This window comes from Pomacea canaliculata, linkage group LG7, assembly GCF_003073045.1.
Source record: "Pomacea canaliculata isolate SZHN2017 linkage group LG7, ASM307304v1, whole genome shotgun sequence".
NCBI lineage: Eukaryota > Metazoa > Mollusca > Gastropoda > Architaenioglossa > Ampullariidae > Pomacea > Pomacea canaliculata.
In genome coordinates, this window is record NC_037596.1 from 23,066,338 (window position 1) to 23,094,236 (window position 27,899).

At 39.6% G+C, this 27,899-nt stretch overlaps 3 protein-coding genes across 3 annotated transcripts in view; all 3 read left to right on the forward strand.

The window, feature by feature from the left end:
• LOC112569533 (multidrug resistance-associated protein 1-like) overlaps positions 1 to 27,899 on the forward strand; it is a 53,197-nt gene that overhangs the window by 20,863 nt on the left and 4,435 nt on the right. Inside the window, 2 exon segments of the mRNA XM_025247342.1 lie at positions 134 to 909; positions 2,450 to 2,714. Coding sequence (XP_025103127.1) covers positions 134 to 269 — 136 coding nt within the window. The 3' untranslated portion in view covers positions 270 to 909; positions 2,450 to 2,714.
• LOC112567545 (multidrug resistance-associated protein 1-like) lies at positions 5,118 to 27,899 on the forward strand. Its single transcript, XM_025244241.1, is given in 28 exon segments — positions 5,118 to 5,240; positions 5,371 to 5,432; positions 5,639 to 5,776; positions 6,973 to 7,314; positions 10,138 to 10,324; positions 10,805 to 10,933; positions 11,430 to 11,618; positions 12,152 to 12,289; positions 12,737 to 12,855; positions 13,301 to 13,304; positions 13,404 to 13,488; positions 14,018 to 14,084; positions 15,062 to 15,188; positions 16,167 to 16,343; positions 16,602 to 16,704; positions 16,707 to 16,807; positions 17,134 to 17,323; positions 18,761 to 19,000; positions 22,068 to 22,266; positions 22,478 to 22,601; positions 23,119 to 23,220; positions 24,381 to 24,440; positions 24,442 to 24,528; positions 24,763 to 24,915; positions 25,244 to 25,345; positions 25,666 to 25,730; positions 26,090 to 26,284; positions 27,000 to 27,899. Coding segments are annotated over 27 exon segments (3,558 nt in total). The 5' UTR covers positions 5,118 to 5,240; positions 5,371 to 5,409; the 3' UTR covers positions 27,112 to 27,899.
• LOC112569540 (canalicular multispecific organic anion transporter 1-like) lies at positions 17,110 to 19,101 on the forward strand. The gene is made up of 4 exons (XM_025247348.1): positions 17,110 to 17,323; positions 17,816 to 17,918; positions 18,314 to 18,455; positions 18,761 to 19,101. The coding sequence occupies exons 1-4, from the start codon at positions 17,173 to 17,175 to the stop codon at positions 18,968 to 18,970; spliced, it is 606 nt and encodes a 201-aa protein (XP_025103133.1). The 5' UTR covers positions 17,110 to 17,172; the 3' UTR covers positions 18,971 to 19,101.

A 27,899-nucleotide genomic window follows, 5' to 3' on the forward strand; every position in this document is an offset into this window, starting at 1 on the left:
ACTTTAACTTTTCTAAAGTGAGGCTTTGCTTGACTGAGTGGAAAATGAGACAAAAACAGTAAATAAACATACGTAAAAAATAAACTGATAACATTGTGTGTGTTACCAATATTATTATTATTATTATTTGCAGGATCCTCGTGCTGGATGAAGGGTTGGTGAAGGAGTACGACTCGCCCCACGTGCTTCTTGCGGACAAGAAGAGTATTTTCTACGGCATGGCCAAGGATGCTGGGCTTGTGTAACATGTCAAAGGCACTGACCTGTGAAACTTATCAGACACGTCGTCCTGTGTGCACCCTTTAGTTTCACGTGGGCTACCAACCTGTTCTACGCATGCGCAAACAGCTAAAATCGGTTGATGTCCATCGTTTTTCCTCTCAGTCATTCTGCTAAAAAATAGAAGACTCATTTATTAAAGAGTGTAGTTTTTTTTTTTACTGTTATATTGTTTTATTAATGTTTTGTAATCTCCCCTTCTCTAAAACAAAGGTCCTCGGATTAATCAATCAATCAATCAATTAATCAATCAAATTCTTACAAAACGACATTTTTAACGGAACAAATGGCTGACGTCCTGACTTCAATGTCATGTAAATCTTGTATCACAGACTTGACAATTATCGCCAGATGTCGCTGTCCGACCCTCCCGTCTCCCCCGCCCCTATAATGTAGATTAACCGTAAGCCGAAAAATTTCCTCCATGAGCGTTGGCGCTTACAGCTACACCATACGACATCTGGCTGTAAACTTTGTAGTCTCACACCTACACTAACACAGCCACCTACACATGGACAAGTCAAGGTGACACGTGACGTGGTAATAGGAAGGTGCAAGAATAAGGAATTTTATCGGTCAACCTGAGAACAGATGACTGATCCATGATTCTTGCGCATACATTGTGTTGAGGTGAGAAGGTCACGACAGGAAGCTCACATTGAACTGTGTCCAGCTGAGAACTTCAACCCTCAGTAGAGATGTATGGGCTATGTCACAGTTGTGTTAGTCAACAAATATTAAACGGATAGAAATGATTAATTCTTCTTTCTTCATTATCTTTGCCAAACGATTTGAATGTTAGAGGCTACAAATGCTCTTCACTTGTCCCTGTTCACTATTCACCTGAACCCAGGTAGAATCGATCCGGGGGGGGGGGGAGTCCAAAAAACAAAACAAAAAAAGAAAGAAAGAAAGAAAGAAAGAGCACTACAGTTCGTGGAAGGTAAGAGGGTACCCGGCAGTGTCGGGGATACGTGTTTGTCGTCGTTGTTGGGAAAAGAACCTTGCTGCATATTTGCTTCAGGACACTTTCTCCATGTGACATCTGTTGGCAGGGCTGACCGTTTAGGGTTTCGTTAAAGTTTCCAATTTTTCCTTTCCATTATTACTAAGCGCAAAATCGACCCAAGCAAAAAAATTTGATCCTCCACTAACCATGCTCAGCTGTCGTTTCAAAGTGTTTATGGGATCCGCTACTCGAAAGCTACTTGTTGCCTGGTGCATGTCTGCTGCTGCTTTGCAACACAAAGAGATAGATGTTTATTCTTCCATCTGCCGCCAAAGCCTCCACTAAAATGTCTCCGTTTTTCATGCTGCGATGGTTTTATTTGTCGAGTGTAGGCTGCGTTATACTTTCCGGATGGTCAGAGACTAAAAGTCTTAAAGTTTCAAGTGACGTCCATCCGAGTGTTACATCACACTTGGGGAAGAAAGGAGCGGTGCGCCCGTGTCTTTTGTTTCACCTGCCCATCTTCAGCCCTACACCGTTGTGAAGTCAATAAAAGTTCATATCAACTTTAAAATATATCTCCGGGTTGAGCTCAGTGAATATACTAATTGAACCTCGTACACTATTTTACAATTCATAGGACGCGTTTTAAATAGTGATGGTGAAAAGTTGAATCACTATTGGAGCTCGCGATGACCGGTGGCTCACTCCGCGACTGATGTACAATAAAAGCTGAATGGTACTTCTTGTGCATTGAAATCCTCCAAAATTGTAAAGGAGATGAATACAACAGTGAAATACTTTCTGTACACAACCCACATACGGAACCCAAAACATTCATAGCTGCGTCGTCCAGTAAAGGACAAAGAACGATAACTGATAAGAAAATTTTCTTTGTTTTAAAATATTATTACCTTTGATGTGCGTTCAAGACAATTCATCAAAATTAAGACCGAGAACAGTCTGTGAAGTTTATTCAATAATGATTTACGTTTTTTGTAGATAAATACATGTAAATAATAAGCGTGGCAGGTCCTGCAGAGGCAGATGTTGTCTACAAGACGATGCAAATTCTAGTCATGCATGGACGACTGCGCGCACAGCAGTGTCGTCGCTCACGTGGCAGTAATTTGTCTCGTGTTGTCCCACGTGTGACCCAAGGTGTGTCTTCAAGAGCAGCTGGTATTTAAAAGTTGTTAATTGTCTGTTTTGCTTTTACAGGTGGGTTACTGTTTGACAGTCAGTGCCTGCAATATCACACACTTGTGATGATACGTTGCCTCGTGCAGTTTACAGAAGGCTGATTGAGTTACATGTGAAGGATAAAATAAACTGGACCTCACCATCTTTGTCCTGTGTCAGGGTGTCTGTACTCAACACGTGGAGGTGTACATCGAACGATATTCAGTCAAGACAGTTGTACCGGGCAGACAGACAGTCCACCATGGGTACAGGCAGGCCGCAGTTCTGTAGAGATCCTCTATGGGTGAGGTTTAAATATTTTGCTACTTTCTTTGTAATTACGCATGACAGAACACTGGTTCCTTGCTTCTAATTTCAAGTCGATGTTGTAGTTCGTATTAAAATTAATAATGCAATAGGGTGTATTCCTTCTGCTCACCACTTGTAACTTGAAGCAGCAAATAAGTAATACTCCATTCTGTGAGTGTTTCTCTGAAAACCTAGAGATTCCTTGAACTGATAGAGTGGTTTGCTATTTATGTAGCTCACTGTTGTTGTATCTGTGTTCTAAACAATACTGTGACGAACGATCAAAAGCTTGACTTGTGAAGCTGAGCTTTTTGTTAATCTACACGCTTGTAATAAAAAGTGTGCATTTCTTAGTCTATAAACTAAAATTAAGAATTATGCAAGATGCTAGGCCGACACCAAGATTATTCAAAGTTTCAAAGCTCAGCCGCCAGTCAGCTCAGTTTCAATCTTGCAGAATTCCAGTTTTTACTATAACAACGGTTTGCCACGTCTGACAGACTGCCTCCTCAACACGGTGCTGGTGTGGGTGCCATGTGCTTGCTTGTGGTGCCCTCTGCCCTTCTACCTGCTGGTGCTGGCCAGGAAAGGAAAAGTCACTCCACTTCATGTCACCTGGTTGAACTCGGCCAAGACGGTAGGTTTATCTTTTTTATTTAGCTTTTGATCCTCAGAGAAATAGAGAGAATAAGAGAAAGAGTGTATGGGTGTGCGTGGGTAGATGCAATCCTACAGTTTTCTGTACACTTTAAAAACAGAAATGCGTCTGTAACTGAGGTCTTCATTTACTCATTTCTACGTAGTTAGTGTATTATTGCTCTGTCACTACTTTATTTGTTCCTTATCTACAAATATTACTTCAGTATGGTTGTCCTTCTTGCCATTAGAGATTGTCTAAAAGTGAGTTTTGTACATGCATTTTGTCTTGAATTTTCCCATCAAAAGATTCGACAATTACATTTATTTTCACTTGTAGTTCCGAACCGGCACGTTTACTTATATTTCACAAAAACTTGATGTACAAATAATGATTAAAATCCGTTGTACGAGACTGCAGACAGTACATTAAAACGTATTTAATGCCGACAGTGTATCAGCATGGTGTTGAGCATGGTGGCGCTGGTGTCGTTGATACAAGACTTCAAACTGTTGACGGACAGCGGCAGTGACGTGCTTCCTGTGGTCGCCTACCTGGCCAGCGGCCTGCGGCTGGTGTCGTATGTGAGTCGCTGTTGCACACGCTGTGGAAAACTTGACGTCACAGCACATGCGCACTTCTAGTGACCTGTCACTTCAGACAAGCTCTTCTAACCTTTATCACACAGACACATCATCGGCTGTAGAATTTTTTCTGTGTGCATCCTGACATCGCTCATAATTGTTTTTCTTTAATCAACTGTGTACCACCTTGTATCTTGGACTATATCAATAGCATTTTGATTACTGTTTTTTGTTTTTACTGTCATTACACACGAAGACCACTAGTTGTAACTGTTTCAGCTACACGCAACCTTTCATCACCCAAGAATTATCTTCACTCATCTTATTACACTTTGTGCGATTTTTTATCCTGCCTAACGATACTTTCTTCTTTAGCTTTCTTTAGTTAGTCCATGCCTAATCTTCACATTATATAAACGCTATTTTTTCTACATTTTATTCCTTCTTTAAACAGACGCATTGTTTATTTTCTTGCATATCTTTAGTTGTGTACAGCCTTCCTTTCACAGCATGAACGACGACGACATGTCATCACTTCCGGTTTACAGTTTGTCTTCTGGAGCTTGTTGATGTTATGCGACATCGTCATTTTATACACGGCCATCATTGAAGAGGTTTTTAATAATAATTATTTATAATTATTAATTATTATATAGTACAGATGATGTCAAAGCTTTTTCAAGATCAAATCAAACGAGCACGATGGTCTCCGAGACTTTAATAAATCAGAAATGACAAAGTACATAAAAAATACAAATGAAGTTTTAATAATACAGGAAAACTATAATAAACTATAGTCGTTAAGATCCGGTTAAAAGCATATACATGGTTTGCAAACAATACAAAGTTATATTTAGATTTATACTTCGAGTTAAAGTAAAGAAAGGAGTTCCGTAATCTAATATTTCTAATAAGATTAAAATTACAAAATAGAACTGTCGATGAAAAATATCTCAGCATACCTGACTGTCATAGTCAAATTTGTACAGTCACCTGACAAGCTCACAAAATTTATTTCTTAAAAAGGCCATTCTATTAATATTTGAATAGAGCTCATGTGCCGAATGAATTTTGATTCCCCAAAAATATTAATGCCATAACACTCTATGATTTCACAAATACGCTCTATGACAAATGTGTTTTGACAAAGACAATCTGCGTATCACAGGATTATATCGACGACATCCTGAAATTTGTTTTGCTTTGTGTGACCTTCGCCATAGAGAGCATCCAGACAATCTTGTTCTGCTTTTCGGAAGCTTTTAAGGAAACTCAGACTGGATATCAACATCACCAGAAGGTTTTGTTAAAACATTTCTATAATTCTTTTTAACAGTCACATGGAATTTAATAAATAATATATCTCTAAACAAACATTTTACTTTCTACCTTCTTGTGACAAATTCTTTCTCTCTGCCGTTTCCTTACAGCGTCCATGTCCAGAGGTCACTGCGTCCTTTCCCAATCGGATGCTGTTTGCATGGATGACAAAGTAAAGATATGTTTATCAATGTGTCTGTCTTGTTGACTGTAGCAGTCTTTTCTTTCTTTTCTTTACAGCAGCAACAATCGTGTGTGTGTGTTTCTACGAGCACGTGCTTGTATGTTTATGTAGGTGTATGGTATGTGTGTGCTAGTGGGTTAATACGTCTTCTACACTTCATTAGACGGCGCTGTATATAAGACCTCTACCTCTAGGTACATCTACCTTGGGTGGCAAAGAGACCTTACGGAGGCTGACCTTTTTGACCTCAACCCACGAGACAGCAGTGACGTCATTGTCCCGTCCTTTGAACGAGAGTGGGAGTTGGAGAGAGAAAGACTTAGGAACGAACAGTAAGTGGTTTTACGATTGGGTTGGTTTTTTTCTTCTGATGTGAGATTTACTGAGTATATATAAAGAGTTATGCTAATATTGGGTCATTGAATTTTTTTAATCGATTAATGAGTTGAAATGTACTTTTTTAAAAGATAGTCTTCTGTATCTAATCCAACTACATAATTTTTCTTTCAAAATGATACTTGATATTGGGAAGATTCCGATGGTTACTCTATGTAAATTATACTGAGCAACGTCCCCACTCGTTTCTCATGCCAAGTTTGAAGAGATTGATTTTGTCAGTTTATTTGCTGGAATATGCATTAAGATTCCCGAACATGAAAGATGTTATTCTTATGCTTGCTCTGCTTGCCTTCTCCATCTGTTCGTAAAAAGGAGACTGGAGCGTACAACGGTATAATAGTTATATTGTGGAGGGCTTTGTCCTGTCGGGAAGGAGGTAACTCTGCTCAAATTTTGGGACCAATTGAGAACTGCCCCGACATCTGTTTCCGGAGTAGGAATCCAATCCTTTAAAATGGCAAGGTCCTTGACGACAGACTCCGATGTCGAAATGGCGGTTTCACTCGATAATTTTCTCAATCCATTTCATCGAGAATGACTAGGTCGGTATTCGGTCGACTTAGATAGGACCGTGACTGATCTACTTTTTTTCTGAATATCTGTGTACCATCATGTTTTCTAAAAGGACATTTCGATTGGTATTGACATCAGGTGTACAAGCGATTTCAGGTGTCTGTTACTTTTGAATGCTGGCAATGAATAGCGTTTACCTGAGCTTAGTAATACAAATTCTCTCGTTACTACATGTTCATGTATTGACAAAAAGCGTGAAGCTTTCCTTACTATTTGTTAATCGCAAAAAAATGCTAAATCCCTCTGTCCGACATCAATTATCTTCAAACAGATGGGGACAGAACTGTTTAGACTATTCCTATTATGGACAGAGAGATTGCGAAACCAGCATACAAATAAAAAGGATAAAAGATTCTCAATAAACGACTGGCAGAAACGGCCTAAGATTGCTTGACTTACTGAAAAACTATTGAGCTTGCGCACAAGGTACATTCTTCGTTGGCCACGTTTAAATCTCATTTGAGCTCGCAATCGAAACAGCTCCCAATCGAAACACAAATCTTGACTCAACATACGTGAGGCTCATTTTAATTAATTTGTGTCTTATATGCGGCAGACGTGGCAAAGAAAAGTCAGGGAACGGCACCAACACCGACTCCGCTATCACATCACTTCAACTTCTTCCCAAAGACTCCATAGAAGGAGACATTCACTTTCAAGCATCCGTCTTGGAAACCAGGTCCCTCGTCCCCAGCTGTTCCTCCCGAAGTTCACGAGGAAATGGCGGGGTCACCACAGCCTATGGAACCCTCCACCGCCCAGGGGACGACGAGGTGAAGCAAGAAACGCCGTCGCTGCTCCGAGTCTTGGTGAAGCTCGTAGGACCTCGGCTCATCCTCGGGCTGTTCGCGAACGTGGTATCCAAAGGGATCTTGATTTTATGCCCCGTGTTATTAGGGTGAGTCCCCGGATGTTGTCACTTATTAAAGGGGTTGGCATTGGAAAGTCAGAGTCAGGTAATAAGATGCATATTCAATGTAATGTTAATATTAAAAAAAGCTAACTAAAACCTTGTTTTTATGACGAGGTATCTTACTGATAAAATACTAACAATGTGTGTCAATACCCGATCTAAATACTAAACATAAATAAGTGAATATTTATGTAGCAGGGTTAGATCCGGTTCTTCCCCACATCTCTCCACAACACCAAAACACAACACTTTCGTGGGTTCTAGATGGTTTTACTCCAACGCAAGTCGATGGTTCTGGCAATGGCGAAACTCTATACAACCCACTCGCGCTCTCGGTAGAATCTGCTCCCACCTCTCCGCTGCCCACGGCCTTTTCGCTCCACTCCCCACGAACACACCCGCGCACCTTCATCCTGTCGCTAGTCGACCCCCTCCCGCTCTCCTTCGGTCACAGGGTCGTCACCCGGCCAGTGACCACCCCCATCGCCACCCTGTACCTTCCCTGTGTGCGTGGTGTGCGTGCCATCTTCCATCCTACTTTTATCCGATGTCCTACACTACCATATTTATAATAATATTTACCAATACTAATTAGTCTGTACACTTTTTAAACATTTGTAGACATTTGGGAACCTCTGATACTCAGGAGCACACAACTTTGAAGTACAGTGGAACCTCGGTTAGCGAACGCCTCGGATAGCGAATATTTCGGATAACGAACAAACCTTTAGTTAAAAATTTGTCTCGGATAGCTAACAAAATTTCGGATAACGATTAGCCACGTGAACCACACGTGACCGACCAGCATGACATCATTCGCGATCTAGACACAGTTACGATCGGTCGCTCCTTATCTGTGTGCATCCTTTTTATTTAGTGAATTTTTTACTTTATTTTAATAAGATATTCCTCAATCATGGCTCCAAAGAAAAGTCTGTAGAAAAGTCTTTCCCTAGCAGTGTTATCGGCAATAGAAGCCTTAACATGTTCAATGATAATGTGATGTCGTATTACGAAGAGTTTCACAAAAAAGGCAGAAGCGACAGACACTGGACAAGTAACCCCCGATTTTACAATGTCACGTGCTCATGGAGGGAGAATCCAAGCAGTAATTCCACCCTTCCTGCCCCACCTCCATACTAATGTGTGTACTATGTACTATTATGTATACTAAAATATACTATTATATTAATATTATTATATACTAAAACCCTATTATATATACACACTAGTGTACTGCTGTGTATATGTAGTACACACACATCTATGCATGTGTATGCATCTTGTGTTTCATGGTATATACTGATGTACGACTGTATGAAGTTCATATACTATGTTGTATATGCATGTATCTGGGATAGCTGGATTTTGAGCAAGAGTTCGGACAGCCAACAACAAGAAAAATAAGAAAGTAATACAGATAGAACCCTGCTTACGAAGTCTTACCTCGGTAAACTTTATGGGACCCTTGAATTTTCGGCTTTCGATGCTGCTAGGGACTCGAGAGAAGGAATAATCGAGAAGTGACCTCCTCTACATGATGATGATGATGAGGAGGAGGAGGAGGATACGTGTCGTGCACCCAGCAACACATTTTGACCGCCTGTTGCCTCCCAAGTGATGATAAGCATGGAGGGTTTCTTTGTCAGATGGCCGAGACCAGTAACATCTGTCGTTATGGAGCAGAGTTTACGTTCTGTCAAATTTTACTTGAGTGATTTTATTTTCGTTTTAAAAGGAGTCACAAAGCTTTCTTGCTGCATAGAAAACTATCATTTATTGATGTGTGGCATTTAATGATGTTAATATAGAGGGGTGTGTGGAATTTAATGATTTCAGTACAGTTGTTGGCATTCCAGGTTCAATTTATGTCTCTTGCACGTTGAGAAATATTTCATAGCCGGAGCGCTGTTTAACGTTTGATTTTTAAGATTTAGAAAACATCCTTACGAAGATCTTCTTCTGTAAATTCTTCAGTTATTTGTTTGCAAGATTTACATGCCAGTAAAAAAAACTAATGATGGAATAATGTCTAATGATACCAGATAATGATACGTTCAAGATAAGACTTGCCGAATTCAAAGTAATCCACCCTTTCAATTCTCAAGATACACACCCACAAACATCAGCATGTACAGGTCAAGGCCACTCACACAGACGTCACAGTTGTACATAGCGAGTCAACAGGGGCTGGGAACCAATTAAATCTATTTCCTTTATTTCTTATGGAAAAACTGTTTCGGATAACGAACTTTTCGGATAACGAACAACTTTCCAGAACGGATTATCTTCGTTAACCGAGGTTCCACTGTGTTTTTAAATAATTCAAGGTGAAGAGAAAGTAGTTTCATCTTATTTCATTGCTAAATTGCGCTCACTTGTAAATCCACAGGAAATCATGTCACATTGCATTTACAAAAAGAAAATTGTAATACAGGTTTACGCACAGTTAATCATCACTGCGATGTTTGATCAGATATTCATTGGATTTTAATGTTTACACACTCTTTAGACATAAAAAGCATAATTTATTATGACAAGAAACAAGTTAGTGTCAGAAATAGGTTGAAGTATATAAATGCTAGTTGACTTAGCGTGTACTGTTGATAACTATCGTCTTAAAAAAAATGTGCATCCAGAAATATCCAAATCTTCTTTGTTTGTTTAAAGATATACCTCCTCTCGAGTGTGATTTAGCAGACACACACCAGGCTAGAAAGCTAGAAACGACTCGAATGTACCTGTAAGTAGTGGTGACACCAGAAGCTGTGTGGACAAGATACCGGAGCGACTGAACACCTGTTGCAGGCTGCTGATTGAGCAGGTGACCAGCCCCGACAACAACGACAAGCAGGCGAGGTCTGGCTACGTGCTGGCGGTGCTGATGTTCCTGGTGTACATGGTCAGGACACTGCTCTCCAACTTCAGCTTCTGGTGTTCACAAGTGGTCGGCATGCAGCTGAAGACCATCCTCATTGCCGCCATCTACAGAAAGGTGAGCAAAGGGCAGCTAAAGTACGTTGTATATCTACATCAGCAAGTATTCTGTCTAAAGAAAGAGGACTCATCCGTGCAGGCAGCTATCCAACAACCCATGTAAGTATGTATGCTAATACATCTACCCAGCTTTACCAAACACGTGTCTGTCGTGTCTTTTAAATCGTCAGCGCGCAAGGTAGGGAAAGACAAAGGATGTACTTAATATCCTGTCAGTCCCCTTGTCTGCCACCAGTACAGTGATTACAATAGAGTCCTGGGTTCAGGTTTTCTATCGTGAAACCATTACTTTCTGATGTAACACCAAGTCACAGAACTTGCGATTGAGTAGGCGAGATACTTCCTTTTCTTTTCTCTAGAGGTAAAGTCGTCTTTTCACTAGACAGGTAAATCACTCACACAATTTTTGTACAGTCCTTGCTAGTACTAAACCCATTGATTTTTTTTTTTCTGTCTCTGTTTGTCCATGTTTTCTTAGTCACTAACGATGAACAGCGCCGCACGGCGACTGGCAGCCAGCGGGGAGATAACCAACCTCATGTCTGTGGACTGTCAACGCATTCAGGACGCCATGTTCTATTTCGTCACTTGGACCACTCCTCTACAGGTAAACAACGCCAGTTATTAAGGCTAACCCGATAGCAGCACTATGAGATGACATATTTCATTATCGCATTCACTAGAATGTTTCTAACATCGAGAACAATTCCATATTTACTGTCATCTCTGTTCTAGTCACAAAGGACCAGCGCCTCATAAGAATATGTTAGAAATTCTAAAATTATTTATGGGCGCAGAAGCCATTTCTAAGCAAACAAATGTCGTCGATTATTTAACAAAGCTGTATGTGGATGCTACAGAAATCGGGTTAACTAAGGTCTCAAAGGGTTTGATTTTGCTATTTCTCCATAGCATACTATGGTAACATTATTTCTTTGTGCTAGCTGTTGAGCTGTGGAATATTCAGGTATTGCACTTTATTTACTTTGGTATCAATGTCGTGTTTATTATCATGTTATGCTTAATAGACACGTGTCTGTTGTGCTCAATTACAGGTTCTCATGGTTTTATTACACTTGTACAACTGTTATGTCCTCTGACAGATTATCATGGTTGTCGGTGTCCTCTACGTCTACATCGGCCCCTCAGTCTTCGCCGGCGTCATCGTGCTTCTCCTTCTCGTCCCCCTCAACTCCTACATCTCAAGTTGGCAAAAGAAACTCAACATCAGCAACCTCGAGTTCAAGGACAAGAGGCTTAGGCTGACCAATGATATGTTGAGTGGAATGAGGGTCAGTGTTGATTGGTCAATTACCTGTCACAATTAATTATAGAAGTAAATTATTATGCTACGTTTATATACAAATCTCATATTTAAACAATATTCTAATTGTTTAACTGTGTATGGATTTTGTAAACATTTGTATATTTGTTCTTTTTATTTTCTATTTAAACCCTTTTCAGAAATAGTAGTAGGCATACATTAGATTTCCAGCTTGTCTCATGTGTGTGCATGTCTGTGTTTTGTGTATCTACACCTGCGTGTGTTTGTACATACGAGTATAAACGCAATAGTTTTTTGTGAGAGTTCGCATGAACAATGTTTTAACATGATCGTCTGCCGAGCGTACGTGGCCTTAAGATTTCATACTAGTCTTGAAACCACTAAAAATATAAACATCAAAGAAATCTAATAAACTTGTCACATTGCCATAATAATTTTTCTTTACCGAGACCACAGGGATACACGAACACTGCAAGACAAACCAGTTTCATAATAAGTATAACAAGCTCGCTGTTCTAAAATTCTGTCACCTGTCCTCAGGTGGTAAAGATGTACGCATGGGAACCTTCCTTCGAGAAGATGATCAATGACTTGAGGAGCGAGGAGACAAATGTGTTGCTCAGAATTTCCTACCTGAACATGTTTATGAGTGTGTGCTGCTACTTCGCACCTTTCCTGGTCAGTCTTTGAAGTGATTTCTTTGCTTTCTTTTAATCGGGATATTCTTGTTTTAGTGTTACTACAGACAATTACGACAGAGAGAAAAAAAGAAATAGATGTATTACTAACAGAAGAGATTTTAGTAAAGCATGCTATTGGGCAGAAAAAGTATTATAACTGTGTTTTAATAGAGAATGAGAAGATTTTGAACAAGCTAAAGTCTGACCAGTAAGTCTGAATACACGCAGTAACAGTACAAAACATGTTTTCTGTGCATATGATTGATATACTTATAGACTTATCTCGCTATATTCCTATATTGTATTTATTCATATTAGTTGGAATAAAGATTACAGCAAACGGGGACAAAATTCAGTACACAAGATTGTTGTCCATGTGTGAGGCTGGTGTATTATTGTTATCACTTCTATGAAGTCCTCTCACACCTGCTTGTCCCTGTTGAAGGTAACTCTGGCCACGTTAGCAACATTTGTGGTTGTCTCCCCTGACAACCACCTGGACGCTCGGCGGGTCTTTGTCACCTTGGCCTTGTTGAACTTGCTGAGAGATCCCCTGACCTTCTGGCCAAACTCATCTCCTTGACCGTTCAGGTCTGTGATTACTAAGACTAAAGTAATGGTTACATTTTTAATTTCTTCTTGATTTTTAACCTTTCTTTCATTTAACCTCTTTGTTTTCTTTCTTACTGTCCTGTCCTACCTTGGCTTTGTTAAACATGCTGAGGTCACCTCTCGAAATGCTTACCACAGTCATATCCACGACCGTTAAGGTCTGTGATTACTGTGACTACAGTAATGCTTACCTTCTTAATTTTTTTATAGATTTTTCACCTTTCATCATTTCACCTTCTTTGTTTGTTTTCCTTATTACTTTCCTGTATTTTTTTTTTTACTTCTTTGTTTATTAGCCTGATGTCTTCTTTTTGTTTCTTACCTTTTTGTCGTTTTTTACACTTAGTTTCTTTCATCATTTTGCTGACTTTTAACTTTATTCCCTTCTGTCTGGTAGTTTAGTTCAGTACTTTCAAGCGTTTTTGTACTTTTCTTTTTTCATTTATGTGTTATGGTTTTATTTTCTTCTCTTATTTATTCTTTGTGCTTCTGATCCCTAGTCTTTGGTGTCAGTGCAAAGGATCAACAAGTTTCTGTGCTGTGAAGACCTTGACACAGACAGCGTTACCTGTGCTGCTGATGCAGGTAAATTACCGGGAAAACGAAAATGTGAGACTCACTTGTCGTTTTTGCCTGTGTTGGAAACTTGTAAATTATTAATAATTTAACTGTTTTGAACACATTCAATAAAATACCAAGGTTAGATGCCATAAAACTGACATTATCAAACCACTAGTGTGCCGGCCACCATTGAGAAGTCATAAAACTGTATTTAATAAAGAGAGAGCTGAAGTTTAGGTTACAAGAGTTAAGCGTGAACATGACTGAGCGATATACTTGATTCTCAACTTTAAAATTGTATGGAATTATAACTAAAGCCTTAAGTAACAAGAAATTTTAGTTGTTTGGTAACATAAAGTAATGAATATCCAAAGTACACATAAAAATAAGAATGACCAAACGATTAAAAAAACCTTTACCTTTGTGTAAAATAAGAATTTTTTACTTCCTTTATTTGTATTATTTACGCTTTGCTTATTCAGACTATTTAAAAATACTTTTGACAGTTGTTTTCCACCGTTTAATCTAAACAACGTTCATTGTTTTTCAACAGTCGACGCCATTTCCATCAGAAACGGAAAGTTCACGTGGGACAAACACTACGAACCTGTCTTGAAAAAGTGGCTAATTTTTTTTTCTTTCTTTGCTGTTCTGCTTCTCTTTGTTCCTATGTCACTTGTCATTCTATTTGTTACTGCTAATTAATCACGACTTTCTCTACTCTTTCCACTACCATTTTATGTAGTTATTCCTGTTGTTGTTATTATTATTGTTATATTTTTGATGTACAATATTAACCACTAAACGCACACGAGTTATTTTGTCTGTTGTTTTGTCTGTTGTAATAAAACCAATACTAGAATTAGTATTTTGATTGCTTTCAGCGAAATAGTCATTGCAAACAAATGCCTTTGTAGTTAGTGAAACACCGATTCTAGGTACACAGAATGAACATAAAATCGAAAAGTTTCCAAGACCGGATCATGACAGGGAGAAATGTCTCAGATAAATAAAATTTCGCAATGTCCCCTTACTATACCTTTCATGTTTGCACAACAGTAAGTCGAATAATTTCAAACCAGTATGTTAGAAAAAATAACAAAAATATGTCATATCTAAAGAAAAGCAGTACTCGACATTTTGCAAGCTGTTGCCGATAAGATAGGAGACTAATGTCATCTGCAAAGTGCAGGTCTTCTAGCTGTTTAGTGAAAGCCCACAGGATACCGTTGTTGTTGTATTGGGTTGTCTTGCACATAATCCAGTCTAAGACCATCAGGAATACTGTTGATGATAATATTCAACCCTGTCTTACGCCGGTCTTCACTACTAAAGGTTTAGTGAATTTGCCATTGTGAATAATTTGGCAGGATGAATCTTCGTATAACCCTTGAATGATATTTATGAGCTTCAGTGGAATGCTGTAGGGTGATAATCAGCCTCCAGATGACGTCCCTGTCTACACTGTTGAATACCTTCTCAATGTCCACAAAAGTTATATAGAGGGAGGACTACCACTGAATAGAGGGTGGCAATGTTGTCAGTGCATGATCTATCCAAGCTAAACCTTTTTCTTATGAATGTTGGATAATTCCAGCATCGACATCAGCGTCGGTGTCGGCAGGCTGGTAGCAGTGGTGGGTCACGTGGGAAGCGGAAAGTCTTCATTGATCTCGTCACTTCTTGGAGAAATAGAAAAAGTGTCAGGGAAAGTAACCATAAAGGTAAAGAATAATGTTTTTTCAATCTCACTATGTTTGGCCCCTTTTATAGAAATATTTGTGTTGCAAGTGACCTCGGCTGTTGTTTTTCTAGTATGAGTAGATAATATTGTAGTCAAAGGAGGAACTAATAAATACAAGATATAGTAATAAAGTCAGATAGTGATAATATACGACTTTAAACAACAGCAGCGAGTTTTAGTCTTAGAGGTGTCACTTTTCTATTAATAGCTATTTAAAGGTTAGTGCATAATTGTAGTTCTGAAATGTGTGTGAATCTGGACAGATATTCTCCTACACACGTCACCATGCACCCAGTGAAATTAAAATGGTGGTGTGGTGTTTGCACACAGATATCACTAATGAATGTAAGGTCCCAGTATTCTCACTGTCTGAGGTCTTTATTATTTAAACGTATCCAAGTACAACACAGACGTAAGAGTTCTTTACTCTTTCTGTGCATCGCCATGTTTTTAGGCGTGTATCTCAAGAACAAAAGTGGCTTAATTATACAGATTTATGAAAATATTACCTTGCAATGAACTTTAGAAAAGACTTAAAAGTTGTATCCCACTAGACCTTTAGAAAATTTCATCTCATTTGAGGAGTAATGTTCTTCTTTCTATTTGTGCCACATGCTCACAGAGCTGTCAGAGAGTTCGTTTTGTAGATGATTTTGTTTTCCTCTCTCCTTTAATCATCTCAATGTTAAAATACGCACTACGCAGACGTACCTCCAAAAACACCAACAGCGAGATATTGTAATATAGTCTTAATGTTAAAGTACACTTGTAATGTATCAATCTTATGAGTCTCAGAGCTTTGGTAGCTCTATGTATACATTTGTGTACTTGTAGGCTCTTTCAGTTTTCGTTTTATGATGTTTTGGGTGGGGCACGCAGGAGATATTTAAAAGATGGATTTTTACTTAAGACTTAATAGGACTGTTGTGAGTTCTTTACAAACAAAAACATGTTTCAGAGTTCGATGGCCTACGTCCCTCAGCAAGCGTGGATACAAAATACAACACTACGCGATAACATTCTGTTCGGGAAACTCTTCAACGAACAAAGATATCAACAGGTCCTGCGGGCATGCGCACTTGAGCCCGACCTGGCAATACTGTCTGCTGGAGACATGACTGAGATTGGTGAAAGGGTAATTACGATAATGATGAGTTGGAGGAAGAGGAGGAGGATTAAAAGTAGACAAGGAAGAGGACCATGACGAGGAGTACAGAGAGGAGGACGAGGAGGAGAAAACGATAAGGACGAGAACGTTGATGACAAGGACGAGGACGAAGACGATGAAGATGAGGAGGACAACGATAATAAAGATGATGATGACGAGGTTTAGTAAAAAGACAAAGAGGAGGAGGACGACAGCGAAAATTAGATTATGTCTGTATTGTGTCAGGGCATCAACCTCAGTGGGGGTCAGAAGCAGAGAGTGAGTCTGGCCCGCGCCGTGTACAGTGACAGCGACATCTACCTACTGGACGACCCGCTCAGCGCCGTGGACTCCACGTGGGCAAACACATCTTCACCGAGGTCATTGGCCCCAACGGCTTGCTCCGTCATACACGGTTCCAAGGCAGTACATATTCTACTTATCTTTCACTTGTATACTTTAGTTAGCATAGGTATCCTTTTTCAAAACTTTATCAAGATGATTCCTCATCTAAGTTTTGAAAATTAGCAGAAATATAAGCATTATTAAACTTTTATTACCTTTTCTCTTCTTTCACAAATTATGTCAATTTATTGTTATTTCCACTGTCTCATTCCTCTGCTAATCATTCCTCAATTGTCCTCTTAGCTTCTCTCTGTTCCAGCAACCATTTTTGTCAGCTCAACCTCCCCCATCTCTCTCTCTCTGTCTTTCTCTGTCATCAACAAATCGTCAGGTACCTTTCATTAGCAACTGCTCTTTCTTTTAATTCAACCAGACACGGGTGCTGGTGACACACGGCATCCACTGGCTGCCGATGGTTGACGAGATCATCGTGCTGTCCGACAACGGCATCTCGGAGAAAGGCAGCTACGACACTCTCATGTCCCACAACGGACCCTTCGCTAACTTCGTCAAACTTCATCTGCAACAGAGGGAGGACTCGGAGGAAGATGAAGACCCCGAGAGTTAGTAAACATGTGATCTCAAATGCAACAATAGGTTTATTTTAATTTGTATTGTGTTACTTGCTGTCCATCGTGTTCGAAACTTTTGCAATTTTCTTTGGGACGCATGTTTTACTGCGCAGATTAGCAATAAATTACCTTTACTTGTCATAAGCCTAAACACATAGAAGTGTAAATGGTAAAATGGTAAAATGGTAAAGAGTTTAATTGCTTCTATTGCTTAAAGGCGTTGAAGTTACCTAGCCTATTGTATCTCGGACGCTGCTTCGAACCAACAAACATCTCTGCATTCGATCGTACTATTCCACTCAAAGTTAACTCTATGGTGATTGCACTGAGTCTGATCCTTGCCTTGGATCCGATTATATTTTAGTGTTTATACCCAATATTACCGGACATAAACGATGTTACTTTCAAAGTATGTGGATCAAAGAAAGGCAATGTTTGAGATTTCTTAAAAGCATAATTATCTTCTTTTCATTCTTTTCGCAGTCTCGATTCTCATCAATAAGATCCGAGAGAACGTGGAGACGGCGACTTCCGAGGGCACAACTTCCGGCGAAGATCTGACACGCAAAGACAACTCTAGAAGCAGGTTCTTTTGCGCCTTTAAATAACATTTTTATTTAAATAACAGATTACAAAAAAGAACTTTAAACTACATGTTCAGTATTCAGGTGTTTTAAATCATAAACCTTACACCAGTATTTAGTTATAGCCGGTGAAACGTTCGCTGTTACAAACATATGTTTACTGTGTATCGTGACAAATCCCAATCAGGCTTCACAACAGTAACAGAACACTAATTTGAAGCCCCTTGAAGGTCTTCTACAAATGTCATTTCTAGGGGAACATAAGAAAAGGAAGGTTTATGAATGTTTGAAAATAAGACCGAAACTGGTCCTTCGTAGTTTGATAAATCTTATCTTAATTAGGACGGGAATTTGAATGCGGTTGACTTAAAAATTGAAAGAAAATATGTTCGTCTAGGAAGTCCACAAGAACAACATCAAAATCATCGAGGATGACTGATTCAACGAAATGTAAATTCAGCACGTGCCACCTTGAGGAAGAAACTTCAGAGGAGGACAACTATAGGCTGGTGAAGGAAGAGACAATTGAGAAAGGAAGCGTATGTAGCCAAGTACTTAAAACAATATGTTGTGGCGCAATATATTTATTAGAAAGCAGAGCATACAATCCAGTTTTTTCTGTCAGCACAAATTTGTACACTCGCTTGTGCAACGTATCTAGATAGCATCTGAGCACTTTCTACAAAACATTTCTCGATTTCATTTTCTTACAGTGGCTTTACGGTTTATAAACATGTTGTGACAGCTCCCAGGTTGTGAGGTTCAGGTAAAGAGGTAGCACAATAGTAATAAGTCGGCCTTTATGTTGCCCAACATCTGTTCGACTATCCCACTTACCTTCCAGGTGAAGTGGAGCGTGTTTCTGCACCTACGTACGAGCAGCAGGTGCTTTACCCTTCACGGCATCCATTTTGTTCTTCCTCCTCTTTCAAGCCGTCAACGCATCAAAGTAACTTCTGGCTCAGCCGCTGGACAGACGACAACTTCCTCGCCACATCCCACGGAAACGCCACCTTGCGGCACAACTACAAAGCCAAGAATGACTATTACTTGATGCTGTTTGGAATGTTTGGCATCGGGCAGAGTACGTGATGAGAAATAATAAAAAGGAGAAAGTTATTCAACGAGACAAACACAGCATGACAACGACAATTCTTTATTAACAAATTTGATGTCATTAGGACATGATGCGCTTTTTTCAACCTCTTACCATTATCCAAACCTAAATAAGGATGAACGTATGAGCAAGTTTAAAAGCACTTTTTGTATATGTCTTGAAAACGTATATTTGTCTACATTATCCGGTTAGGAACATCTATGACAACGAAATTTAAACTAGTGTCAAAAGCCTTTTTAAAATCAATTAATTAATAAAGATTTTTTGCTGACCCTGAAGATGCTTCTTTATCAAATTTTGAGAGTTGAAGACTAACTCTGTGTGCTATCATCTGGTCAGCAGCCAGTTGTTCTTCTGTCGGTTCCCAAGTGTAAAAGTCCGCTCCTAACAAAAATGCAAACATTTGGGAGTAGCAGCAACAAGAAAACAACATGGCTTCCAACACAAACTAATCAATCGCAGTGTAGACCATGTTTGAATCTTTGCCCGTGTTTCGTTTCGTACAGTCGTCACGCTTGTCCTGAGCAACTTCTTGATTTGTGTTCGAACGGTTGCTGCCTCCAAAATCCTTCACAGCAGACTTCTTGCTTGTGTACTGCGGTCACCAATGGTCTTCTTTGACACGACCCAGTTGGAAGAATAATAAACAGGTGAATTATCTTTATATTCGTTAGACTTTTTATTTTTTTAATCCTTTTTTTTCTTATTATTATTTCTCTCTTAGTTTATGTACTTCCCTTATTACCCTTACTATTATTCATTGTCTATCTGTTTTTATTCCTTATCCATATTTCTAGAAAAAATCTTGTTACTTTTTCTGTACTTTTTTTTAAAATGTATTTTAACCAGGCGTACTTTTCTTTCGGTTTTTCTTCCATCAGTTTCCTCTCTTTAGTATTTTTTTTACTAAAAACTATACTTTTGTTTCACTTATAAGCTCCGGTTGATGGTCAGATGACTTATCTTGATTTGCATGTCTTAATAGGAGAATAACTGAAATGATGTTTTATTATACCGTGTGCTCTATGTAAAGGAGCATTTGCCCAAAGAGAATAAAGCCTGAAAAGTCTTTCTGTCTACCTCCTTCTCTTTCCCTTCAATCAGTCCTTGCCCCTTGCTCACTCTGTCTTTTTCTATTTCTCTTTTTCTGTTTCCATTTTAGTCTCTCGCTTCGTTTTGTTTTTACCTCTCAGCCTCTTTTCATTTTCTCCCTTGGGCCCGTCTCGTTTCGTGTAGAACACCCAGCTTCTCTCTGGTTGGATGACTAAAATCGCCTATCCCTTTTTCTTATGCTTCTCGTTTGTTCTCCCTTACCTATATTCTGTCTACACTGGTCTTTTTTCTGTCTTGTTTCCCATCATGCCTTTCTTTTGATGTCATTTTTCCCTCTCTGTCACCTCCTTTAGGCTCCCTGCATTTGCCGTGCAAGGCGACAGGAGTCGGGGGAGGATGGGATCCTAGAGGTTGAGGTCCCTGATGGGTTGCGGCCCATCATACCAACACACCTCTTTGGCCCGGCCTTCTCCTAAACGGAAGGTTGGTGTTGCTTACACCAATCAACCGGCTGGTCGTGTATTGCTCTAGCTTTGCTAGAAGGCTTCGGCCGTGGTCAATCTGGTCTCTATACTGGTAAAGCCAGAGCATATTCCTTATGTATCCCTGGTGCGACACTCCTGGAAATGCCCTAAGTGGTACCGATCGGTCGCATCGCCTTGTTGGACTCCGTGGTTGGTGGGGAGCATAAGGAATGAACTAATCCTTTTTCATTATGGCACCAAAAAAACCTAGGGAAACGCGTAAGAGAGGAGGAATCTTCGGATAACGAGTAAGAGGTTAGAAATTGCACGAGAAAGAATAATAAGGGGGCCTGGACCATTTTCTTGTGGTAGACGGCAGAGAGTCGGCCCAGCCGCTCTCATCCCTCTCCCCTTTCACAATAGCAAAGGGGTTTATAAGCATCTTTACAAACGTTTCTGCTATTAGAAGTCTGCGCTGTGGACAATTTCTTGTCCAGTGCGCAACTCACAAAGCGTCTGAGGCTCTGCGCCGATGAGGCGAAAAAATGTTTTTCGATCGGCTCATAATGGTAATTCCTCATCGATCCCTTGAATCATTCGTTGTCCTAACCTTTCCGGGATGTCAAAACTTGACAGCAAATCAGAAATGGCACCCCATGGGGTCACAGTGGTACAAAGGGTCATCCTAAAGAAGGCAGTCTTTACATTTTTAAGGAGGATAGGACTTAAAAATCACATTTAAGAAATTTTATGTCCTAATAACTGTTTTCTTTTTTGTTTTTTGTTGTTGTTGTCGTTGTTGTTGTTGTTGTTCTTGTTGTTATTCGCTGGTGGTCTTTTACGGCTTCGCCACTACTTTTTACACTTGACCTACTCTTTTACATATTTTTATTTCTTGCGTTGAATGTTATTGTTATATCACTCGTGAGGTTATGTCCCTTAACTTTTGAAGTAAGATTACGATTTTTCGATAGCCCTAGCTGCTGTCACGGTGTTAAATACCAATAAACAAAGTGACATTGTCACGGCGTTAAACACAAACAAACCACCAAATAAACGCTTTCTTAACTGCCTGATTCATCGTAAACTCAAAGATGAACGATTAAAATTAAGAAATATTTCTTGAAAAACATTTTCAGATTTTCGCGTGACATAGATACCATCGACAACATCATTCCAAACAACATCCAGGAGTCTGTCTCTATTGGGACGATGGTTCTTGTCACTATCATCGTCATCTCCATCAGTACACCGCTCTTCATTTTCGTAATAATTCCTGTCATCATCCTGTATTTTCTCATACAGGTAAGTTTGCACCTGTACGATTTATTGCAGGTAGCAGTTCTTAATAACACTTCGTGGCTGTGAAAAGTATATCAATCTTCACATTGATAAAATTTCTGTTCAAATGGTGCATTTAATGCGTTGCTAATCGAGGAAATCAAGACTTCTGAGCAAACTGATTTGTTAAAAAAAATAATAAAACCCACACTAAATAAAGTCGACTGTGCACACAGACCTTCTACATCCGACGTCCCGGCAGCTGAAGAGGATGGAGTCGGTCACTCACAGCCCCATCTACGTCCACTTCAGCGAGACCATCAGCGGCGGCGCCACCATCCGCGCCTACCGAGCGGTCGACCGCTTCATCGAGGAGATAAAACGACGGGTGGACAGAAACCAGTCCTTGTACTTCACTAGTCTTAGCGCACACAGGTAAGGGCAAAGGCATCTAAACATCACTAAATACTTTAAAAAGCGAGAAGTCGTGCCCTTCACTTAGTTTTCCATACCCTAGTGAGAATGGAGTTACCTTTGTGAAATCTCATGAAATAAGACTGCATCGACTGTACATTAAGATAGAGAAAAGTAAGTAAGTCTATGCTTGTGGTTTCAGCCTAACCCGTGACATTCTGTTTCCCACCAGGTGGATGACAATGAACATAGAAATCATCACAAATCTTATCATTTTCGGTGCTGCCATCTGTTCCATTGTCACCCCTGGCATTGGAGAAGGAACTTTGGGATTCTCTGTGACTTACGCAATGCAGGTGATTGAACTCTAATGTATGTGTGTTGTCTGGAGTTATTAATGTGTTATTTCTGTGTGTTTAGTGGGTCATAATTATAATCATAATTACATGATAGTAATTGTTTTTCTTGGAAATATCTATTGCTTAAACAGCGTAAATTAAAAAAATGCAAACATTAATAGATATTTATTTTCAGTATGAGCACTTATTACACTTATTTCAATCTTTCTCCGACATGTGACAACAAACAATCTATAGTCGTGATTTTCATCTGCCAGTCAATTTTATAAAAGGTAAAGACGACTAGGAAAAAAACAAGCTAATATCATTCTATTTTTTTGTGATGACCAACACAAGCTAGCAGCACTACCAAAGAAGAGGTTGAACTTGTTCCTTGTGTTTTGTCTCTTGTGGAGGATGATCTGCCTCTGAGGGTGCTGTACCAACGAAAGAGTGCTTCCTGTAATAACGGCTATTTCTCTCCCCCTCCCCTACTTTCTATGATATAAACTCTGTTGTTTTTATGCCCTCGTAGATGTCGGAATATATCAGCTGGATGGTCCGAAAGATTACCGACCTTGTAACAAATATGGTGTCCGTGGAGAGGGTGAGGGAATACTCACAGCTGGAGTCAGAGGTCAGAAACAGGGCCTTTTAAAAGTAGAGAATCGGTAGCTATGGTTACTAAATGTACAGAGTTTGTTCAATAATCCGTGATCCTTGTCATTTTTTAGTTCCATCAATCGTAATTTCTTTGTTTGTCTTCCTTTCTTTCGTTTGTTTGTCATGGACCAGTCTGTGAGGGGCGGGAGGTTGTTGCCCCTGTCTTTTGTTTTTTAGAGATTGTTGCCCTTGCCTTGCATTTAAGAGAGTGTTGATTGCGTCGTGGTTTCGCGTCAGAACCCGACGTCATTTTATGACGCAAAAAAATGACGTAATTTGATAGAGACGCAAGTGAAAAAATATTTGGAAGAAAGCAGACGGGTGTGAGCAGGGAAGAGAGTCGGATAGAAAGTGTGTGTGGTGTTCGTTTTGGATATTGTGTGGGTCGATCCCTGCGGATGTATGTGTGGTACCAGCTTTAGGTCATGTGTTGACCCCCCAAGAGTTTAGTTGTGGTACCAGCTTTGGATCATGTGTTGATCCCCTGGAATATATATGTGGTGCCAGCTTTGGGTCATGTGTTGACTCCAGCAACTATATTCTGAGTCGTCTGTTAGGTGTCTGCTGAGTCAGCACCTATTATTAGTAAGCTGCGGAACGTATATGTGATTTCCGATGAACGTTCGTGAGTGAGGATTTTACGTAGACGTGGAAATTGTGGATGTGAGTAAGTAAGACTATAATGAAATATTCAGAAACATATGACAGTTCGTAGAATATTGAAAGGAACATGTGTATGTCGTCTTGGGACATGAAGAGAACTATTGGAGCAGCCTGTGCGCTGTAGTATTTCGGAAATTGAAAGATATTTGACGTATATCTTATAATTTAGAAGCGAACTGAAAGACTCAGACATTTCTATATCTTTAGTTAATGTTGACTGTTATAAAGTTATTTTTGTTCCCACGACAAATCTTTGTGATATATGTTTGAAAGAACACGAAAGGGGACGCGTGCGTGTTGTGAGAGAAAGAGATCTAAAACCGCGTTCCTGACATGTTAAGCGTCTTTTGTAACTTAATTTCTAAAATACTAGAACTCGAACACAGAATATCTCAGTGTGACAAGATGTAAACTTTGCTACAGGGAAAATGAATCAAAGATCACTTTTACATATTTTTATTATTATTATAGGCTCCATGGACTAATCCTTTGAGACGTCCAGATCCTTCATGGCCCGAGAGAGGTCGCCTGCTGTTTCAGTGAGTACAGCACGCGCTATCGACCCGGCCTTGACCTCGTGTTGCGAGACATCAGCTTCGTTGTTGAGGCTGGTCAGAAGGTAAACAATAACAAGTGTCATTTCACTTTCTGTTAGACACACACGCACCTTCGCGCACTCTCTCTCTCTCTTTCTTTAAGATAAAAATAAAATAAAATAGAAAATGAAAAATAGTAAGGGTAATAAGGAAGTGCATAAACTAAAAGATAAATCATAGTAAGAAAAAAAAAACGGAATAAAAAAATCTATAAAGTGTATTTTTTAGGCTAAATATTCTGTAATTTTTCTATGCAGGTCGGTATCGTTGGAAGGACAGGGGCAGGTAAATCCTCGATGACGCTTTCTCTCTTCCGGTTGATCGAGGCCTGTAACGGCTACATCATGATCGACGGCGTCAACATCGCCGACATCGGGCTCCACGACCTGCGCTCTCGCATCACCATCCTTGCCACAGGTAACCTCCAGACTATTGCAACATGGCGCCAACTGTGAACATTTATTTTAAGTAGAGGAGATGGAAGACAAGGGAGACAATCACGATGAATCTACTGACGGGCACTGTGAAATTTAATTAAATATTTAAATTAATAGCAGCGAATGTCTGCCGTTGGCTTTTTCGCTAGTTTAGTACACAGTTTCTCCCGTCCAGATTGAGCACATGGAATACAACTAAAGGTAGTTGCTACCTGTCTGATAATATTTGTCATTTCTCTGTTGTTTAATCTTAGCACAGTCTTAGCACATGGGTTGACATTTGACATTTTTTCGATTGTAGGATCCCGTTCTCTTCTCTGGCACTCTACGGATGAACCTTGACCCACTGGATCAATATTCAGATGACCAAATATGGAAAGCACTGGAGACTGCTCAACTTAAAGTATTTGCTCTGTTTTGAGATACTTTTCTACTTCAAACATTGCTTTCTAGTCTATGTAGTCGCACAGACATCACAGACATTCTTCCATTTGTGTCTTTACGGCTTGTACTTTAAGCCGTATGCTTCATTTCTCATTTTGTAAGCTGTCTCATCTTGTATCATTTCAGTGACCGTACTTTCATAGTCTTCTGCATTTTTAACGAAGCGAACAAAATTTTAAGAGGCAAAAATACATTTTCCGTAAGGAATAATAAAGCAAGTGTTTGATCTTATCATATGGAAGAAAAATGTGGGATTAGTGATTTTATTCACTTTTGTAGCGTTTTGCAGAAGAGTTGCCAGAAAACCTGAACCACCAGGTCGGAGAAGGGGGACAAAAGCTAAGGTAATCGAGTTCTGTACATCCAGTTACATTCTCCACCCTACACACACACACACACACACACGAAAGAACACAAAATCGAAGACACCTACGGAGCTTAAAATTTGTCACAGTTATTGTTTCAAACTGGATGATTAAATATTATTATTATTTTATTGTGCAGATATAAATTAATTGGAAAAGTTTTAGTTAACCTATTTGTACTTCCACCGTCTTAAAAAATACTCGAAATGAAGAAAAGCACTAAAGCAGTCAATTTTTCAATTTTTAAGCCACGTGCCACTTTAATTATTGTTTGCTTTTCCACTCCTCCACTTTTCCAATCTTTTAATTCAAATGTTCTCATTTGGCTTCGATCACAGTGTAGGTCAGCGGCAGTTGGTGTGTCTGGCCAGGTCGCTACTTCGCCGAACCAAAATCCTGGTCCTGGACGAGGCCACGGCCGCCGTTGACATGGAGACGGACTCCCTCATCCAGAACACCATCCGTGAGGCCTTCAGCTCCTGCACTATCATCACCATTGCACACCGCCTCAACACCATCATGGACTACGACAGGTGCAGTGTTACGTCACTCTAGTGCCGGTTATGGGAAGGGCTTCACATGTTGGCTGCTTTAACGTGTAGACGAAAACAAAATAAAAACATGTTTACTTAGCACAAAGTAAGCTTTGCAGACACTATAGAATATATGTGACATTGCCTGCTTATGGTTAATTACGACAGTAAACATACCGTCCCTTTATTGCTTAGCCGCGAATAATACAAAGTATTGTAAAGATCTGTATTTATACTTTATACTCTCTCTCACACACACACACACAGAGGAAAAGTAGATGTAAGCCAAACTATTATCCATCAGTATCGAAACACATTAACCTCATGACTCACTTTTTTAAGAAAAGGTTGTGTCCATCTTATTATTTTAAAGTCTTCAAAAGGATTAGATACCAACAGCTCAAACAACATTGAAGGTCTTAGGTCTTATCCTAATTACAAAAAATAAGAGAAAATATTAAAAGATTATAAAAATGTTGTTTTTAACTGAAATGAATAGGTATTCGGTATTTGACAAAAAAGGATTAAATGAAAAAGAAATAATAATTTGTTTTGAGCTTTAGGTCAACGTATGTGAATAAGGACCTTAACTTTTCTAAAGTGAGGCTTTGCTTGACTGAGTGGAAAATGAGACAAAAACAGTAAATAAACATACGTAAAAAATAAACTGATAACATGCTGTGTGTTACCAATATTATTAATCTGTTATTTGCAGGATCCTCGTGCTGGATGAAGGGTTGGTGAAGGAGTACGACTCGCCCCACGTGCTTCTTGCGGACAAGAAGAGTATTTTCTACGGCATGGCCAAGGACGCTGGGCTTGTGTAACATGTCAAAGGCACTGACCTGTGAAAATTATCAGACACGTCGTCCTGCATGTGTTCGTTAATTGCACTTGGGCTACCAACGTGTTCGACGCACGCGCAAACAGCTAAAATCGGTTGATGTCCATCGTTTTATTCTCTAAGTCATTCTGCTAAAGAAATAGAAGACTTATTTATTAAAGAGTGTAGGTTTTTTTACTGTTATATTGTTTTATTAATGTTTTGTAATCTCCCCTTCTCTAAAACAAAGGTTGTCGGATCAATCAATCAATCAATCAATTAATCAATCAAATTCGTACAAAACGACATTTTTTAACGGAACAAATGGCTGACGTAGGTGACTTCAATGTCATGTAAATCTTGTATCACAGACTTGACAATTATCGCCAGATGTCGCTGTCCGACCCTCCCGTCTCCCCCGCCCCTATAAAGTAGATTAACCGTAAGCCGAAAAATGTCCTCCATGAGCGTTGGCGCTTACAGCTACACCATACGACATCTGGCTGTAATCTTTTCACATCTTTGTTGTCTCACACCTACACTACCGCCGCCACCTACACATGGACAGGTCAAGGTGTCACGTGATGTGGTAATAGGAAGGTGTACGAATAAGGAATTTTATCGGTCAACCTGAGAACAGATGACTGATCCATGATTCTTGCGCATACATTGTGTTGAGGTGAGAAGTGATTAAATGAAAAAGGAAGCTCACATTGAACTGTGTCCAGCTGAGAAGCTTAACCCTCAGTAGAGATGTATGGACTATGTCACAGTTGTCTTAGTCAACAAATA